This window comes from Bos taurus, chromosome 2, assembly GCF_002263795.3.
Source record: "Bos taurus isolate L1 Dominette 01449 registration number 42190680 breed Hereford chromosome 2, ARS-UCD2.0, whole genome shotgun sequence".
NCBI lineage: Eukaryota > Metazoa > Chordata > Mammalia > Artiodactyla > Bovidae > Bos > Bos taurus.
The window spans coordinates 55810681-55831220 of NC_037329.1; the positions used below are offsets into that span (position 1 = coordinate 55810681).

Here is a 20540-nt window from a genome sequence, read left to right on the forward strand (position 1 = left end):
GATTATGAGAACTTCATGGCAGATGGATGACCCTTCTTTGACTTTACCACCAGTACGTAGCACTGTGTTTGCACATTACTGAGGCTCCACAAGCATTTATTCCATTGAAGTTGTATTGTGCCTCTTAGCAGCATCTTAGTTTTTCTTCTGTAACCTAAATTTTTCTATTAATATTTGGATTCATTAGCTTATTTAGCATGGAAGTGAGGTTCATCAACTATACCTACCCTCCGCCCACCCATCAGAAATCAGAATTATTTGGCAAAAACTTATCCCTACAGCAAACTGACATGTATAACTTGAAAATCACATCTTAAATTACACTGTTTCCTATCATTATTCCCAAAACCTCAATTAAAAATAAATAGTATCACGTGAAATAAGAACTGTGGAACAGTGGAAAGAGAAAATCATGTTTCAGTTGAATTTCTTCTGTATACTGAACAACAGTATAGCTCATTTAATTCATCAAAATGCATTCTTAATCAGGCATGATTTTTATATTTTCTCTGGTGAAGAAGCTGAGGCTTATAAGTTAAGTAACTTCCTCAGAATCAAATAGTTACTTGGATCAGAGTTGAAATTAATTGATCCTGGACAAATATTAGTTGGGTATTTTGGGGTGAAAATTCATACTTAATGATATTAGTCAGATACTTAAAAATTAGAAGTAATTTATATCTAATTGACTGTAGGCTTATTCCATAAAGATTATAGTCCTCGTTTTTTTTTCAACTTTTTAAAAAATTGAAATATAGTTAATTTACAATGTTGTGTTAGTTTAAAATGTACAGCAAAATAATTCAGTTATAGATCTATATTCTTTTTCAGATTCATTATAAGGTAATTATAATATATTGAATAAAGTTTCCTGTGCTATATAGTAGGTCTTTATTGTTTATTTTATATATATAGTATATATATATAATAGAATATATATATGTTAATCCCAAATTTCTTATTTCTTCCTCTGTCTCCCAACTATCCCCTTTGCTAACCATAAATCTGTTTTCTATGCCTGTGAGTATATTTCTGTTTTGTAAGTAATCCTTGCTTTTAAATTGCTTATAATCTAGTATTGGATTTTAAATACCTTGGGGAGTATATTTCATGATAAGTGAGATTATCTTTCACAAAGTTTGATAATATTTTCACAAAATTAATTTACCTAAACTCATTGCATTAACTTTAACCAGTTAACTTTCATAGTGATTATACTCAAATGAGCATTTATGTGCACACTGGTATAGGTTCTAACAGAAATGGAGAAATTTGTCTTTAGAAAGCTTCTCAGTACTCTTGATTAAAAGAGAGGGAAGGAAGAGAGGAAGAAGGGAAGGGAAGACAGAAAAAAAAAAAAAACCCTCAGATTATGGGATTTTAGAGCATTAGTCTTTGCATGGTTACATAACATGGTCACATGAAAAAAGTTTGTGAAGAAAGTGAAGAGGAACTCAAAAGCCTCTTGATGAAAGTGAAAGTGGAGAGTGACAAAGTTGGCTTAAAGCTCAGCATTCAGAAAACTAAGATCATGGCATCTGGTCCCATCACTTCATGGCAAATAGACGGGTAAACAGTGGAAACAGTGTCAGACTTTATTTTGGGGGGCTCCAAAATCACTGCAGATGGTGATTGCCGCCATGAAGTTAAAAGACGTTTACTCCTTGGAAGGAAAGTTATGACCAACCTAGACAGCATATTAAAACACAGAGACATTACTTTGCCAACAAAGGTCCGCCTAGTCAAGGATATGATTTTTCCAGTGGTCGTGTATGGATATGGGAGAAGGCGATGGCACCCCACTCCAGTACTCTTGCCTGGAAAATCCCAGGGATGGGGGAGCCTGGTAGACTACCGTCTATGGGGTCGCACGGATTCGGACATGACTGAAGTGACTTAGCAGCAGCAGCAGCAGCAGCATGTATGGATGTGAGAGTTGGACTGTAAAGAAAGCTGAGCACCGAAGAATTGATGCTTTTGAACTGTGGTGTTGGAGAAGACTCTTGAGAGTCCCTTGGACTGCAAGGAGATCCAACCAGTCCATTCTAAAGGAGATCAGTCCTGGTTGTTCTTTGGAAGGACTGATGCTAAAGCTGAAACTCCAGTACTTTGGCCACCTCATGCAAAGAGTTGACTCATTGGAAAAGATCTTGATGCTGGGAGGGATTGGGAGCAGGAGGAGAAGGGGACAACAGAGGATGAGATGGCTGGATGGCATCACTGACTCTATGGATGTGAGTTTGAGTGAACTCCAAGTTGGTGATGGACAGGGAGGCCTGCTGCTGCTGCTGCTGCTAAGTTGCTTCAGTCGCGTCCGACTCTGTGCGACCCCTGAGACGGCAGCCCACCAGGCTTCCCCATCCCTGGGATTCTCCAGGCAAGAATACTGGAGTGGGTTGCCATTTCCTTCTCCAATGCATGAAAGTGAAAAGAGAAAGTGAAGTCACTCAGTCATGTCCGACTCTTAGCGACCCCATGGACTGCAGCCCACCAGGCTCCTCTGTCCATGGGATTTTCCGACGTGCTGCAATTCATGGGGTCGCAAAGAGTCGGACACGACTGAGCGACTGAAGTGAACTAGACAAATTCAGAAAAGGCTAATATTTACTGGGGCTACTGCTGCAGCAGGAAGGAGCAAAAACAAGGAACACATTTTCTTGCTCGTTTACTGAGGCAGGGATAATTGGCTCCTTATATGGAATGAGGGTAGGGATGGGTCTAGGGTTCAGGCTGGCAGGGTGGCTTAGGTGATCTGCTCACCCCCTTGGTGGTGCTGTGTGGTTTTCTTATCTTTTTGTATCTTGTTTATAATTTGCCCCAACTGCACATGTATGCAGTTATTTTTAGTCCCTTATAGTTTCTTTGTATTTTGTTGCTTAGGAGACATTTTCTAAGTGTGAGCACTGCAGCGAAGGGTCCAGGTCCCAGCCTTCTTACAAGGGTTATCATCTTTATTTACAAATATAGGAAAAACGATGAATAATGTACTTTTATCAATTAACCTTTCACAGTCTCTCAGCACATTAGGGCTCTACCTATAGTTATTTCAATGGTCCAAATACTCTGTAGAAACTCAAAAATACAGTTGTTATTGCTGTTACTTATCAGACAAAACTATTTTATATACTATAGAGACAACTGATTTTTTTTTTTTCTAAAGCTTTTCCTTCTATTTTGAAAAGCAAGATAGAAAGTCTAAATGCCATTTTTATATTAATATTTATAAGTCATAGTTAAAAATTCACACAATAAAAGCTATAAAGGTTTTAGTTTTTTAAGCTTAAAAAAAGAGAGAGAGAGAACTGGAAAACACTGGGAGGAAAACACTGGGAGGAAATTGAGCACAGCACATGTCCATAAATGAAGAGATCTGAAGTTTTATACCAAATCTTGCAATTACTTATCTGTATATGATCCTGGGCAAAAGCACTTTATCTCTCCAGGTCTTATAATTTAGTAATCCTACTATTCAAGGTGGAGAAAACATAATTTCATTAGTGTCACGCAGTGTATGTTCCTCGGTTCTTTGTCTCGTCACAACAAAGATTTGGAGCGACGGACATTAAAGCCCTCGGTGCGTCACAGCTCTCGGGTCTTGGACAAACTGTGCTACAGCTCTTAGGCAAATCAGTGTTACAGCTCTATTTTATTTAGAAGATAGCAGGAGACTGAGAGAGAGAGAGAGAGAGAGAGAGAGAGAAAGAGAGAGCGTTCGCATACGCGGGAGATGGAGTCCGAGAGAAAGCGCTTTGGCTCCTCCTTTTATATGTTTTTTCCTCCACCTGGGCCTGCCCTGTGCAAATTGGGCTTAGCCAGGAGTGCTGTTTGTTCTGCCTGAAGTTTTCACTCTGGTCCTTGGACCTTCCTTTGACCTTCCTTGTCTTTTAGCCACCGCCATTTTGGACTCCTTTTCCCTATTCTACCTACCTAACATTTAGGGTAGTACAGATACAACATTAACTCAGAGTTTATTTTTATTTGGTACAATTTACCACTGCATTTTTAACTTTATTTTATTTTTTTTGATAGCATCACTTGAAGTAAATGTTTGTCAACCATTACTCATTTCTGGTTAACAGACCCACTACTTAATATAATAGTTTGAAAGTGGCCTTGAGAAGGCCACTTCTCACATTCCCTATGAGGAGTTTAAGGCCATGTTTGAGCAAAGAGAGAATGTTTCTTTCTTCATGGTTGCTTCATTACTTTTCTCTGTCTCTCTCTCCTCCATACCTTTTATCTTTATCACTATCTCTATTTATCTTGCTCTCTCCTGACAAGCTTTTTCTGCTGCACTCATACATTCCTTAAACATAGCTAACCAGTTCCCTGAATGTATCTGTCATTCAAGCCAGAAGTCACTACGAGCTTCCTATGTCATATTTTAAAAATAAAATCAGAAAACCTGATTCACTCGCAACCAGCTTTTTGGATATCCAATGGCTAGCTAACCACCACTGGTCTAAAACAGGGAAAGGAGTCAGGGTTAGGAAGGACTACAGTGTAAAGGAAATTGGGCTATAGGAGCTAAATCTTGTGGGGGATGGACTTCTTCCTTGAAGAAAACAGAAGGAAAAAAATATCATGGACTGATTTAAACATTCCAAACTAAGTTTCCTAATCATAACATTCTGTATTTTGCTAAGAGTATCAGTGTTCATGGTGGACAATACAGTTTATTTAGGATATCCTGGTTACTGGTCAGTTGGATATTAAGTCATAAAGCCTTAAGTTAGCTCACTAGATCACTGAATCATTTTCATTCAGCTGCACAACTTTCATCTTTCTTTTATAAATATTTGAAAACACTTTTGCCTCACAATTTAATTTCTAAAGATGCAAAACCCAATTTTAGTGAGTATGTAAAAACTGTTATTTGGATAATTTACTTTATGGAATACAGATCTTCCTGGACTTATAAAGGGGTTATTTCACAATATCCATCAGAAACGCATTTAATATTGCTATCCTACCAATCATCATAGCTTAGCCTAGCCTGCCTTTAACAGTCTCTGAACTCTTTATTAGCCTAGAGTTGAGCAAAATCATCTAACACAAAGTCTTTTAAAAATAAGGTGTTGAATATCTTATGTGATTTATTGAACACTGTATGAAAAGTGCAATACAGAATGCCTAGATGGGTACAGAACGGCTGTAAAGTGTATTGGTCATTTCCTCTCGTGCTCATGTGATTGACTGGGGATGTGACTGACACCAGTGCCCAGCATCATTTGAGAGTCAGTATCACATACAGCTAGCCCAGGAAAAGATTAAAACTCAAATTTTGACGTACATTAGCACCCCCCCACCCCTGCCCCCGCTCACACACACACTTATCTACAAAGGATACATTCTAAGATTCTTACTGAATGATTAAAACTGGGGATAGTACTGAGCCCTTTATGTACCCTTTTACTGTCCTGATGAGTGGGTAACATACACAGCATGGAGTGCTGACAAAGGGATGATTCACCTCCCGGTTAGGACAGAGCAAAGCAGTGTGAGGTTTTATTACACTACTAAAAATGGTTCATCATTTAAAGCTTATGAATTATTTCTGAAATTTTCAATTTAATGTTTTTGAACCACAAATGACTATGGTAGCTGAAACCTCACAAAATGAAACCATGGATAAGGTGGGGATACTATGTGGCTTCTAGTCACTGATTATCACTTTCGTACTATTGAATTGTCAAAAAATCATAAGTTGAACTATAATAATTCAGGGATTATCTATATGCATATATATATATATATTTGAAAGTTTGATTGGCAGATGGAGATTGCATTTATTTATAATAATTCATTGCTTTTATTCATAATGGAATATGAACTTTGTTATTCTACTTGTGCTGTTTCCTGTGCAAAGCAAAATAAAGTTTGGGAGCTTTTATAGAGGAAATTAGTTATGTATGGATGTGAGAGTTGGACTGTAAAGAAAGCTAGGTGCCAAAGAATCGATGCTTTTGAACTGTGGTGTTGGAGAAGACTCTTGAGAGTCCCTTGGATTGCAAGGAGTTCCAACCATTCCATCCTAAATGAAATCAGTCCAGAATGTTCACTGGAAGGACTGATGTTGAAGCTGAAACTCCAGTACTTTGGCCACCTGATGTGAAGACCTGACTCATTTGAAAAGACCCTGATGCTGGGAAAGATTGAAGGTGGGCGGAGAAAGGGATGACAGAGGATGAGATGGTTGGATGGCATCACCGACTCAATGGACATGAATTTGAGTAAACTCTAGGAGTTGATGATGGACAGGGAGGCCTGGCATGCTGCAGACTATGGGGTCACAAAGAGTCACACATGACTGAGCAACTGAACTAAACTGAACTGATTGAAGAAATTATATATATTGTAATCTTAGCCTTCTGAATTTGCCAAGTATTGCTAAAAACCATTGATTACTCAAATAACTTTTCCTTTCATTTAAATAAAATAAAATTGATGTGTAGTAGTTGCATATATATTTTTAAAATTTCCAACTTTCCTAAGTAATAATTTCATAATACATTTGTTGTCTGTGGAATATTTTACTTCTTTTTCCTGTAGTTTTGATAGGTGTTTCAGTTACTATTTGTCTTAACTGTGAATATTTATCACATAAGAATTTTCCAGTAATAAATGTTAGAAAACTCCATTCAAATCAGCTTAAGCAGAAAAGATGAAATTTAATGACACAGATTTCTGAATAAACAAGTGGTGCTTCCTTTGGTGTGGCAGGATTTAGGGTTCTAAAATATGTCCTCAGGACCTCTGTTTTCTCCATTTGGTTTACTGAACAAATCTGGTTCACTGATACTCTAATTTCCAGTTAGTTGAACTGTTAATATCTATTAAATATTTTAAATTCACATTTAATGGTGGAGTATTCTCCTAAATAGTTTTTATGCACTCTGTCAAAGTTCCAAAAGAAAAAAAAAAATTAACCAGTAGGATTTATATAAATGTATATTTTTTTCCTAAGGAATTGGCATATACGGGTGTGGGTGCTAGCTAGTTAGATGAAAATGCTTAGGGCAGACAGTCAGGAAGGCAGGCTGGAAGCCTTGAACAAGGGCTGATGCTACAGTCTACATTTAAAATTTCTTCTTCAGGGAAGCTTTGGTTCTGCTTTTAAACTTTTCAATTGATTAAATCAAGCCCATCCGAATTGTTGAGAATAATCTTAGATGATAATTATATATACAAAACATCTTCTTAGTAACAGCTGAATTGGTGTTTGATTGAACTGGAGACTATCAGATCAGATCAGTTGCTCAGTCGTGTCCGACTCTTTGCGACCCCATGAATCGCAGCACACCAGGCCTCCCTGTCCATCACAAACTCCCAGAGTTCACTCAGACTCACATCCATCTAGTCAGTGATGCCATCCAGCCATCTCATCCTCTGTCGTTCCCTTCTCCTCTTGCCCCCAATCCCTCCCAGCATCAGGATCTTTTCCAATGAGTCAACTCTTTGTATGAGGTGGCCAAAGTACTGGAGTTTCAGCTTTAGCATCATTCCTTCCAAAGAAATCCCAGGGCTGATCTCCTTCAGAATGGACTGGTTGGATCTCCTTGCAGTCCAAGGGACTCTCAAGAGTCTTCTCCAACACCACAGTTCAAAAGCATCAATTCTTCGGCGCTCAGCCTTCTTCACAGTCCAACTCTCACATCCATACATGACCACAGGAAAAACCATAGCCTTGACTAGACAGACCTTTCTTGGCAAAGTAATGTCTCTGCTTTTGAATATGCTATCTAGGTTGGTCATAACTTTCCTTCCAAGGAGTAAGCGTCTTTTAATTTCATGGCTGCAGTCACCATCTGTAGTGATTTTGGAGCCCAGAAAAATAAAGTCTGACATTGTTTCCACTGTTTCCCCATCTATTTCCCATGACGTGATGGGACCAGATGCCATGATCTTCGTTTTCTGAATGTTAGCCTGTTAAATTGATATATTAAGTTGAATATTATAGACACTGATTTAGAAGAAAAATGTCATGAAGGTTGAGCAGCAGACAATAACCTAGGAAATTTTCTAATACAAGATTTACATAATTTTTTCTCTTTGAAAAACGAGTTGGCCTCCATGTTAGAAATTACTAAAATTGAGAAGAGATTACCATGATTGAATAGCCTGTGTGGCTGTGTTTAGTTATTTAGTTGTTTCTGACTCTTTGTGACCCTTTAGACTAGGCTGCCAGGCTCCTCTGTCCATGGGGATTTTCAGGCAAGAATACTGAAGTGGGTTGCCATTTCATTCTCCAGTGGATTGAACCTGAGTTTTCTGTCTCCTTCATCGCAGGCAGATTCTTTACCTTCTGAGCCATCGGGGAAGCCCCTTGAATAGCCTACTATTTTTAATTCTTTGAGTATGACACTAATAAGAATTTGTTAGTAGACATTGCTTCTATCAATTAATTACCCAATTAATTGATCTATCAATCAATCTTCTATCAATCTGCAATTACCCAAGCCGATCATCTCTGAGTATTTCTTCATAAGTTATGATGCATATTTATCTTCAATAATCTTGTTCCCCATTCCCTCTATAGGTAGAGATTAGATATTTTAGAATCCCCTGTTGTATTCCCAGAATCTTGAGCTCAGGAGATACCAAATGAGTGTATCTAGGAAGAAATAATGAATAGGGATGAGGAAGGAAAGCTGAATAAAAATATTTTGCCATTGTTAATAATGTTATAGTGAATAACTTAGTGCGTGTATTGTCTCTTATTTGTGAAGATTCATCTTCAAGATGAATTTCTGGAACAAATATTGTTGGATGAAAGAGATTTTACATGCATATTTAATTTTGTTAGGTACTCCCCAAATTCCCACCACAGTGATTGCAGAAGTCGGAGATTTCAGCAAGACATCTAGATGATTATTGTGTACAATAAAACTTGAGAATCACTGTTTAGAACATGGATATTTACCTTTGGGAATATTAACTTTTTGTCCAAAAACACCTGTAGGAATACGTATCTGCTGGCCTACTTGTCAATTTGCACAGCCTGCGAAACTAGCTATGGATGGAGCCCCTAAAGGTCATCCCGGTCAAGAAACCCTAGTCTAAAAGCATCTAGCAATTATTACAATCCCTGTTTTGCCAGGGCTTTGGGCTTCCGTTGTGGCTCAGCTGGTAAAGAATCCATCTGCAATTCAGGAGACCTGGGTTTGATCCCTGGGTTGGGAAGATCCCCTGGAGAAGGGAAAGGCCACCCAGGGCAAGGCCAGTATTCTGGCCTGGATAATTCCATGGACTGTATAGTCCCTGGGGTCTCAAAGAGTCAGACGTGACTGAGCAACTTTCACTTTCCCTCATAGCTCATTTGGTAAAGAATCTGCCTGCAATGCAGGAGACCTAGGTTCAATCTCTGAGTCAGGAAGATTCCCTGGAGAAGGAACTGACAAACCACCCCAGTATTCTTGCCTGGAGAACCCCATGGGCAGAAGAACCTGGCAGCTACAGTCCATGGGATCACAAGAGTCAGACACGACTTAGCGACTAAACCACCACCGCCACTGTTTTGCCAACAAAACAAGAACAGTCCTTTCCCTTCATCAGCTTCCTTTAGCCTCTGAAGTCTTAGCCACACTTAGTCTACACTTGATCCTGCATTTCAATTTAAAACTAAACCAAGGCATTTGAATAATGTCACTTATAAAGAAGTTATTTTACAGGATGTTTGCCTTATTTTTCCAAGTATATATCTGCTTTTCACAGCTAGGAAAGTGAATATCAAAGAAATCTTTATTCTCTACATTGTGGTTTTATCTCTGTAACCATATGATTTTATCATCATTGCAATATTATCAAACATTTTATTCCAACAGCAGACTGAGACATGCATACATGTATAAACAATAAATAATATATTAAAAATTACTATGCTGCAGTTAAGCTTCATTTTCACCTTGCTGCTTTTTCCTCCATTTAGTAAGAATTTAAAATAGAAATTGACAGTTCAGCTAACTGGTAATTAGCATAGCAGTGAACCAGATTTGTTCAGCAGTCCACAGCTTCATGGATACTTACCTTAGCTGCTTCTGAGACAGCCATCTATGTTATTTCATCTCAGAAAAATGCTTTTATAAACCAGTAGGACACCCTAAGTGTGGAAATTAGGTTATACATCTCTGCATATTTCAAAGAACAACTTTTTGCATCTAATATATTACTGCAAATATTCTACTATTCCACATGAATCAGGTATATTGAGCATGAGCTTTTGAGTACTGACATCCTGCATTCTGACCCCTGAAGGAGACCTGAGATAGTGTTGCCCTTGGTCATGGAAAGTAATATGCCCAAATTGTAAAATCCTTTCCTCATATTAAATTCAATGACACCTTGCAATCTTGTGCTTGGCAGATTTCCTGAGAAAAATCTGAAGGCTCAGTATATTCCATAAATATATTTTGTGAAATTTGTTATAGAGCTAGAATGCTCCTCTCTTAATCACCCTTGTTTTCACCCAATTAACTGTCAAGTCCTATTGATATAGACCCCAAAATACTCTTTGAAATTTCTCTCTTTTTTCCCATTTACCCCTGTGCTAATGCTTATCTACCATACTGATATCTCCTTATCTAATCTTCCAACATTTTGAGTCCATCTTCCTCACGGCACAGTATAGTCTTCAAATTCATGTTGATTATATAAATATCCTACTTTAAACAAAGAAACAAAACTTTGCTATATTCTGGAAGTAGATGGTCTAAACCCCTTAGAGATACATGCAAATGCTGTTATGATCTGGTATCTACAGGTAGGTAGAAATTAATATTGAGATTTCATTAAAACTGAAAATTGGCCAGATACAGGAATACCAGATCTTACCATGATCTACTATCACTACTCCCTTACTATGATCTAATATCACTACAAGTTCTCTAAAGAGAATTATGTACAAAAGAGGGCAAAGCAATAAAACTGAGGCCAAGCAATAATTTATTATTAACTAATGATTTAGGAGCAAAGAATTCCAATGGGCTATGCTGGATAATGTGGAAAACCAACTTATTTTCATACCCTACAATAGCCTTATCCATATTTTTTGCCCTTTTAACATGCTTTTAAGTCTGAGTTTTAGATTTTCTTTTCTATTATGAGGGGATGAATTCAGAGCTTATATAGATATATGTAGAGCGACAGAGAAACAATATAGGCAGATACATGGTTTAGTCGTGAGTATATAGTCCTGAATAAAGCAGATCTAGTCTTTTTCCTCTTGGAGATTTTAATCTACTTAGAAAACAGATCTTAAACTAACCATTGTATGTGTATATGTGTGTGTTGTGTGTGTGTTTGTGTGTATCTGTTTTGTGCAATTAAATAAGAAAGGATGTGACAAAAATACAGAATGCCATGAGGTTTTATCAGGCAGACATAACTGATACGTGAAAAATAGGAAAGATCTTTCATGGAAATTAACATTTAAGTTAAAAGCTAAAGCCAATTTTGGAATAGTGTGATAGAAATTATTTTCCAGACTTGGGGACAGGATATGTCCCCTGGAGAAAGGAAGAAATGGAGAAAGGAAGAAATTGTGTAGATTGTTTAATGAACTGAAAGATGGCCAAGTTATTTGAATTATATAGAAGAATACTATTAGATGTAGCTATTAAAACTGAGAAAGTATATCACCAGACAGCTGGAGAGATAGGTAGAGACTAAATTATCTGAGTGTTTGGGGCACTGTTGAGAATATGAAGTTTTATTCTGATTGTTATTAACAGTTGTATGGCGATTTTAATAATACATAATTTAACTTGAGAATGGGTGCTGTCATTGATACAGTCTATTAATGAGACTCTCGAAAAAACATGAGATGTTACAAGATAAGAAGAGAGTAGTATTCTGGAATTAGTATTCGAAGAGGCACTGATTTTAGATCTACTCCTGAGGTTCTTATAAGAAGCCCACATCTTCTGTGACTACTGGTAAAGGATGAGCTCAAGAGATGCTAAATTTCAGTAAAAGCAAAAAGGTAGAATTAACATTCAAAGTTTAGTCTTAGGATATTGGGCATTTTGTGATCATAGGAGATTCAGAGGGCAGGTCAGAAGTGTTTGGGTAGGAAGAGAGGATGTTGTATCTGTGGACAGATTTTAGGCTGCCCTGTACTTTAGGCAGAGACCTGTGTAAATAAGGGTGAGGATATTGAAAACTTACATCTGGAATATAGATGGGTTTATAAGGTTTCAATTACAGCTTGAGAAAAATGGCTGCCTGAAAGTCAAAATGTTAGGCCAAGTACATCATTATCTTTTAGGTGATTAGATGTGGTAGTTCCAGTTTAAGTGTAGTCATGTGTAAATGGTAGACGTGAATGAGTAAATATAAACCAAGTGTCAGGCAATGCCAATCCAGGGAAATAGGGTTAGTTATTTATCACATTGTGTCCCTATCCGTGTTAAACATTGATGAAATAGCTATGTAATAAAGATAAATAGAAATAATAATGGGGGCTTCAGAATCTGCCTGTAATGCAGGAGACCCAGATATATGGTTTGATCCCTGGGTCGGAAAGATCCCCTGGAGGAGGAAATGGCAACCCAGTCCAGTAATCTTGACTGGAGAATCCCATTGGAGTTGGAAAAGAGTCAGAGATGACCAAATGACTAAACAAAAACAATAATAATAATAATATGCAAATCTTTTTACTTTTCTTTTTTTTCCTTTCTTTGTTTACAGTGGCAAGCTTATTAGTTGCTGAATTAGCTTCTAGCTCTCGGAATATGGAAAGATGAAAAACAAATGGGAATTAAGCTTAAAAGATAAATTTGCTTGAAATAATTTAAAAAAAATGAGTTACAGGCAGGGTTAGGATAGGATGGAGATTGATAAGAGTTCATATTTGAATTTGTGAAAGTGTTTAGAGAGCTTGGAATTGGGAAGAACATTTGAAAATCTGTTGATATGTCCTGAGTAATATATTGAGTTTTTAAAAAATGAAGAAAGATGATTTAAAAAAAATTATTATCCATTATTAATATCTTTCTTTTCTGCTTTCATGGGAGATTACAGAAAAAAATTCAGATGCTTTCTATTTATATATCTATATATATTTATGCCATGTTGGGGGTTACATGAGGGTTACATGTGAACATTATAAAATGATTCCTTTACATAGAGTTGGCATTTCAATATGTTTTTCCTAAGACGGTATAAGTTTTGATTGTTCAGAATCTTTAGTACAAGAGTTATCTGAATCTTTAATATAAGACATTAAACAATGTAGTGTTTTACTTATGGTGCATTAGCTTCCAAGTACAGAAATACCCCACCAAAGCCATTCAAATGTACACAGATCTCCAAGAGGCTATGGTAACTCCCATGTGTTTACCTACCTGAGGACAGGAAATTAAAACAGACTCCTAGAGGATTTCTTGGCCAAAGACTGCATGGCTCCTTCCATCCTGTTTCTATCTTGTGACTCCTCTATATCTATGAACATGATCTAGCTATCCTCCTCTCTGTACCCCACCCCACCTCACCCCACCCCACCCTCCACCCATGTTGGCACAGATGCCCACTAGGTGAGCTCCATATTGTTTGGTATGGATTCAGGAGAGAAAGGGTCTTAGTGATTCAGCTTAGCCTATAATTTTATTTTGCTTGCATCAAATCTCCCCAAGGTGGTGGTAGGGGGATAGGGAAGGGATAATATTTCTGCATAGGGATGCCACTCTCAGGAACACTAACTGAGTGGGACAGATTCAGGTAAATGAGGATGTTAATTGAGTAAGCCATGTTGACTGATATATCTAATTCATTAACACTTCCAGCAGAATTATTAGTGGGAGTGTTTCCAGAATATAGAGTAGCCAGCTGTATGTCAAGTTTAATTTCTGTGTGTTTATGTATGAACTGAAAACAAAATTCAAGAGAGATTTTTCAAACAATGAAAGCAAAAACCCCAACCAAGTAAAAATCAATAAATCACTGTCTTGAACAATCTTGGCTAAACAGAGAAAATAGTTTATGTATCTTCCACATCCCTTAAGTAGCAGGAGCTAATAGAAATTGAATTTAAACCTGTTACTCTGAAGACTCATTACTCTTTAATATTCACAATTGAATTTTAGAATTACAATGATAAATATTTAATACTTTAACTTTAATTCAGAGTATACTTTAATTACTCCATATAATGTAGAAAATCACTTTCTTGTTCAATTTCTGTAAACACAAGGGAAGAAAAATAAAGTATTAATATTGATGCTTTTTGGATAACATAGTTATTTTTAAAACAAGATCAAAAACTGATGTTTCTAGTGTAATTGTTGTTAAGAAAAATACATATATTTTTCCTGAAATGTGAAGATATGAAGTTCTCTAACACCTGATTAAAAACATGGAGAGTGTGTTAGGCCCTTATCAGAACAATGATTTTTTTTTTTTAATTTAGCAATATATGGCTTTTGAGTTTTATGCCTCATTCCCTTATTTATTTCTTAACCAAAATCTTGTTGTATAACCTCATTTTTAAACAGTTAAATGAATGATAGATAATTACATTGTGAGAACTCTAAAATTTTCTAAATTCCATCTTTAAGCTATAACCAAAATGTTAGCAGTAAGAATGATGACACAAAGCCGGAATTGACTATATAGTTAAAGGATATGGAAGGGGACTTCCCCAGTGATTCAGTGGCTAAGACCCTGTGCTTCCAATGCAGGGTGCCGGGTTTGATTCCTGGTCAGGGAACTAGTTTCCACATGCCACAACTAAGATTGAACACAGCCAAATGAATGAATGAATACTTAAGAAAAGGTTGCAGCTTTATTTAAAAAAAAAAAAAAAAAAGATGCAGCTAGGACTCTGGTATGTTTAAATTCCCCTTTGTCATTTTGGATAAAGTACAAAAATATGGAAGAATCACTTAAAGCAGACATCACTTGAAAAACTAAACCTTATTTTTATCAGTTAAAGGGAAAAAAAAAGCACACCTTTTAAGACATCAGTATGTATAACAATTGCTTTTCTTTAAAACGTAAGGATGATTGGGGCCATAACTCTTGTAAGCACAGTGCTCTGTCACTGTCGGTCAGTGCTCCCTTTGTGACTTTTGATTTATGTCTGGCAAGTTTACCAACAATACTCAAAGTTTCTTACTCTCCCCAATTGTATAAAATACTTACATGTCTATAGTAAGATAGTCATCTAATCAACAGGGACATCAGATAAAATCAGTTTCCCATGTGAAATGAGATAAGGAAGCCAATATGACAAACTCCTATTTATTCCAGCTGTCAAATTACGATTAAGGAGTTGGATGAATAGTTCAAAGTTTGAAAGACATTTTCCTTTCCTTTATGAACTAATAGTTAAGCATACATTAGAGACAGTAGTTGGGATGTTGTTTCACTTTAATTTTTGTGTTAGTGGAAATTGAATAGAATGGCATTCAAAAAGGAAGTTAAGAACAAGAGAATAAAAATCTCAATTTAATTTCTTCTACTTTCTGGAGAATAAAGGAATAATTGATACCATAGGAAAGAACAGGGCAATAGGAAATGTGAGTATTGTAATCCCAAGAGAATGGGGTATAGGACAAATTTGGGAACGATCTCCACCAGCCACCATGAGTTTCATATGCAGACTGCTACAAAGGCAGCTCCGTGGCTGTACTAGAAGCAGCAGAGGATGCTTGGTTTTTGCGAGAGGAGATGCTGAAAGGATGACTGAAAACCCTGGAAATTAAGAGTTAAGTGTTCAGAAAACACTGAATAAGATGGGATAAAGGAGATTTCAAACCACCAACTGTGCTTCATTTTAGGGAATTTCTTGAATACAGCATAGGCTTACCATTGGTTTCTAAACCCAGAGGCATAAATAATAATGCATAAAGCTATTACATTTCAGTTCAAAAAGCAAAAAGTAATCTAATTATGAGAAAAATGAGGCAAACTCAAGATAGGGATATTGGAGATTTCTGTGGTGGTCCAGTGGTTAAGACTTTGCTTTCCAATACAGGGGTGTATGTTGGATGTGTGTCGAGGGGCTAAGATCCCCACATGCCTTATAGCCAAAAAAACAAAACATAAAACAGAAGCAATATTGTAACAAATTCAATAAAGACTTTAAAAATGGTCCACATCAAAATGTATTTTTTTAAAAAATAGAGATATTCTTCAAAACAATTCATGTTTACACTTTAGAAATAACAAAAAACAATGCAAGGCTAAATGATTATTCAAAATTAAAGGAGTCTAGAGAGAAGGACTAATACTGAAGCTGAAACTCCAATACTTTGGCCACCTCATGCGAAGAGTTGACTCATTGGAAAAGACCCTGATGCTGGGAGGGATTGGGAGCAGGAGGAGAAGGGGACGACAGAGGATGAGATGGCTGGATGGTATCACCGACTCAATGGACATGAGTTTGAGTGAACTCCGGGAGTTGGTGATGGACAGAGAGGTCTGACGTGCTGTGTCCATCGAGTTCATGGGGTCACAAAGAGTCAGACATGACTGAGCTACTGAACTGAGAGAGAAAAGACAATTAAGTGAAGTATATGATTTTGGATTGGATCCTAAATTATAGAAAAAGAAATTTTTACTGTATAGAACATTATTACTCAACAGGTTATATTTGAATAAAATCTACATATTGTATCAGTGTTAAATGCATCAATTTTGTTAGATGTACTATGGTTATAAAAGAGAATGTCCTGGTACTTAGGAGATGCACACTGAAATCTTAGTTGAGGAGGGCCATCATTTCTGCAATTTAGTGTCAAATTGTTCAGCTGGTACTAAAAATGCCCAGAGGAACAAAAGTTGAAAAACTGGTGAATCTAGGTGAAAGGTATACACATTTATTCTACAATCCTTACAACTTTTCTGTAAGTTTGAAATTATTTCAAAATAATTCATTAAAAACAAAAAACAAGACAAATCGTGTTATGGCTCTGACAAGCTTTTCATGTGGACTTGGAATCTATTTCATCTGTAAAATAGAAATAATCTGACCTTTCTATCTCACAAACATTTATTAAGATCAGTGAGATAATGGGATTTGTTCTTTATAGGAAAGAAAAGAGTGATTTTATCAAACCTTAGCTCTACTTTATCATGAATGAAATTTAGTTATGTTTCAGACAATTAAATCTGTAGCTTCTGTTTATAATTATAATAGTCATACATCAATTAAACAATGCCCTTGGAATGAATCTGTTCTCTGTAACAGTAGGAGATAATTTTAAACTAAAATTAAACTGTATTAAAACAAACAAAGAAACATCTACAGTCATAATGACAGTCATAATCATGTGACTATGGATGTTTATTGCTTGCAGATTTATGTTCTTCGTGCTGCTGTCCTGGAGAACACTTTCATTTCTTGAATTTCAATTATAAGTGAACTGAGCTTATCATAGTCAGTATTCTCAAAGCTGGGGGAGTTTAATTTGATGGAAGGACCTTCTTTTATATCACCACTCAGCACTGTTCTGCTTTGCGCTGGAAGTACAATGACAAATTCTTCACTGTTTCTTCTAGCTCAATGCTATTTCACATACCCAAAGTCTTCTTGTTCTTTTGGTTTTATGTTTTCATTAAGACAGCAACATTTTGATGAATCATATATTTATACTTTTCTTTCACACTTTTCTTAAGCTTATTCAGAGTTGCCTCAACCAGTTTTATTATGTCCTGCAATTAAGATAAGAATCACTTGAATCATCCCTCCAATAATAGGTTAGTATCACTGAAAATCTTCTTGGACAAATTGTTTACATTTTTCCAACCTCCTTTATTATCATCAGGTTCATTTTTCCTCTATAACTAAACTTTTTTTTTTTTTTTTTCTGACAGAAATACCAAAAATCACTAGTAGTCTAACAAATACTAAACTCAATGACATCTTCTTGATTTGTATTCTTTTTTTTTTTTTTTTTAATCTTTTTTTGTTTTGTGAAGTGACTGTCGCTCAGTCATGTTCTACTCTTTGCGACCCCATGGACTATACAGTCCATGGAATTCTCCAGGCCAGAATACTAGAGTGGGTAGCCATTCCCTTCTCCAAGGGTTCTTCCCAACCCAGGGATCAAACCCAGGTCTCCTGCACTGCAGGAAGATTCTTTACCAGCTGAGCCACCAGGGACACCCAACTGATCCAGCCAGCCACTCCAATTCTTTATCAGGGAACTTTTCTCCCTTAGGTCTCTATAAGAGTCTGTGTCTTTTACCAGGCTTTCCTGGTGGCTCAGATGGTAAAGTGCCTGCCTACAGTGCGGGAGACCCGGGTTTGATCCCTGGGTTGGGAATATCCTTTGGAGAAGGAAATGGCAACCCACTCCAGTACTCTTGCCTGGAAAATCCCATGGACAGAGGAGCCTGGTAGGCTACAGTCTATGGGGTCACAAAGAGTCCGACACAACTGAGCGACTTCACTTTCTTTCTTTCTCTAATCTTATTTGGTCTTCTTTCTTCAAAAATATGCCTCCAGGCTTCTTGTCTTGGTACTCTTCTCTTTTTGTCTTTTTAGGATCACATCTAATTAAGTCACCTCAGGGTGACTTGAGAGAAATTCTAATCTTGAGACTCATCTTTCCTATTCAGCCTCATGTAGATAGTTGGAACCCCCTTCTTCATGTCACTATACATAGTCTATATACAACATGCTAAACACAGGGGGCCAGAGCCTCCGACTCTCTGTGCCAAAGCTGAGCTACCTGCACAGCAGGATCTATCTGGTCTGTGAAATGGACCAGTTGGAAAAGAAAACTATAAAAGGACAGGCATTTTGGTATGAGGTGAGAAAGAGAGTTTTTATGATAAGAACAGTGGACAGTGTTCTATAGCAAGAAACAGATCAACTGTTAATCTTAATAGTAACTTAATTTAAGATGACCATGAACAAATTAAGAAGTGAAGAAAGAGAAGATGAAAGATGGAGGCAGGAAGAGATTGTGGTAAAGGTGAGAGAGAGGGAGAGAGAGAGGAAGGAAGGTAACTAATGAGCCATCATAGGAGTAGAAGTTTGAGTATTTAGCATGACAATAAAATGTATAATACGCCCCTTTATTTCTTCTTCACTGGAATAGAAATCTCTTTACCTGAATGGAATGTCCCTTGAAAAACATTTTTTAACCTATCATGATAGGTTTTTTTTTTTTTTCAGGAGAAATTAAGATGAAACTTATTTTATTTTTTAAATTATTGTGATAAATTGATCTTTCAAAATATTTGGGGGAATATATACTCATAATAAAATATGGCTCACATTACACATGAATTAATGTTTAAAAATTGATCACAGCTTCCCATAGCAAAAGAGCTAAATTAAAGCCTAAATAATATTCCTTAGTATTGAAAGATACCCCATACTGTGAGCTGATGCAATAGTGTTGATACAGGTAACTAAAAACTAATTCACCAAGTTTGCAAAATTGAATATTCTATACTCTAGGTAATCTTAATTTTGCTCAGTCACTGGAAATAAGATTATTCTGGAGATGGTTTTTAAATGAAGGCAAGATAGTCCTCCATTTAGGAACACAATTTACTCTCATGAGTAGATAATCTTGTTAAAATATTGTCAGGTTAATTGAAATTGATTTCTGTTTACTAAACATAGTGAATACTAATCAAATATTAGACACTGAGGTGTTAGAGGTATTTAAACCTTTGACACATGCTGTTAGTACTTCATAGAAGGACTTCTTATCTCAGACATCAACATTGCTTTTCAGCCTTTTCTTTGAAATATATAAAGAGAAAATGAAAGGAAATGGACTGCATTATCTTTATTAAATTTTGTCAGTTGGGGATATTTGGGAGAATTTGGGATTGGTTTGGGGGGTGATTATTTATTTTCATTGCTATAAATGGCACATTTGCTTGCATCATTGAGCTCCACATAATAGCTTTTATAGGAGACAGACATTACGAGGCAATTTGAAAAGCAGGTTGAAGATAAAGCCTGAGAGCTCACATGCCCTGGCCTGGTTACTTGGCTCACTTCTGAAGCTTATTCCAAATGGACTATACAGATCTCCTGTGGTACCAGCTCTATGAAGCTTAAAGAAACATTTCCCCTAATACAAAAATAAACCCACCATAATCATTCGTTTTGGGGAAATTTTACAGTTGTTAGTTAACCTGCTCCCTTATGCCCTGCAATATTCATTAGCAGATTTCCTTGTTTATGAGTGATATTATATGGAAATGGTTATGGGAAGCTAACAGATGTAACCACTGAAATAAATTAGAAGGAAAAGTTCTGTGTTTTACAGATGGTTCTATTGAATATGCTGCCCCCCCCTTTCCACTTTAACATTTAGTTTTCTTTCAACAGAAAACTTTTCTTTACCGACTATGGGAATGTGGCCAAAGTGGAGCGATGTGACATGGATGGGATGAACAGAACAAGGATAATTGATTCTAAGACAGAGCAGCCAGCTGCACTGGCACTAGACCTAGTAAACAAATGGGTTTACTGGGTAGATCTTTACTTGGACTACGTGGAAGTCGTGGACTATCAAGGAAAAAACAGACATACGATCATCCAAGGCAGACAAGTAAGTACAGTTTGGTTG

General features: G+C 36.7%; 1 protein-coding gene across 1 annotated transcript in view; it reads left to right on the plus strand.

Annotated features, from left to right (window-relative positions):
- Window positions 1-20540, plus strand: part of LOC132343034 (low-density lipoprotein receptor-related protein 1B-like) — a 1281806-nt gene that overhangs the window by 1199613 nt on the left and 61653 nt on the right. Inside the window, exon 8 of the mRNA XM_059878471.1 lies at window positions 20300-20522. Coding sequence (XP_059734454.1) covers window positions 20300-20522 — 223 coding nt within the window. The remainder of the gene's footprint in view (window positions 1-20299; window positions 20523-20540) is intronic.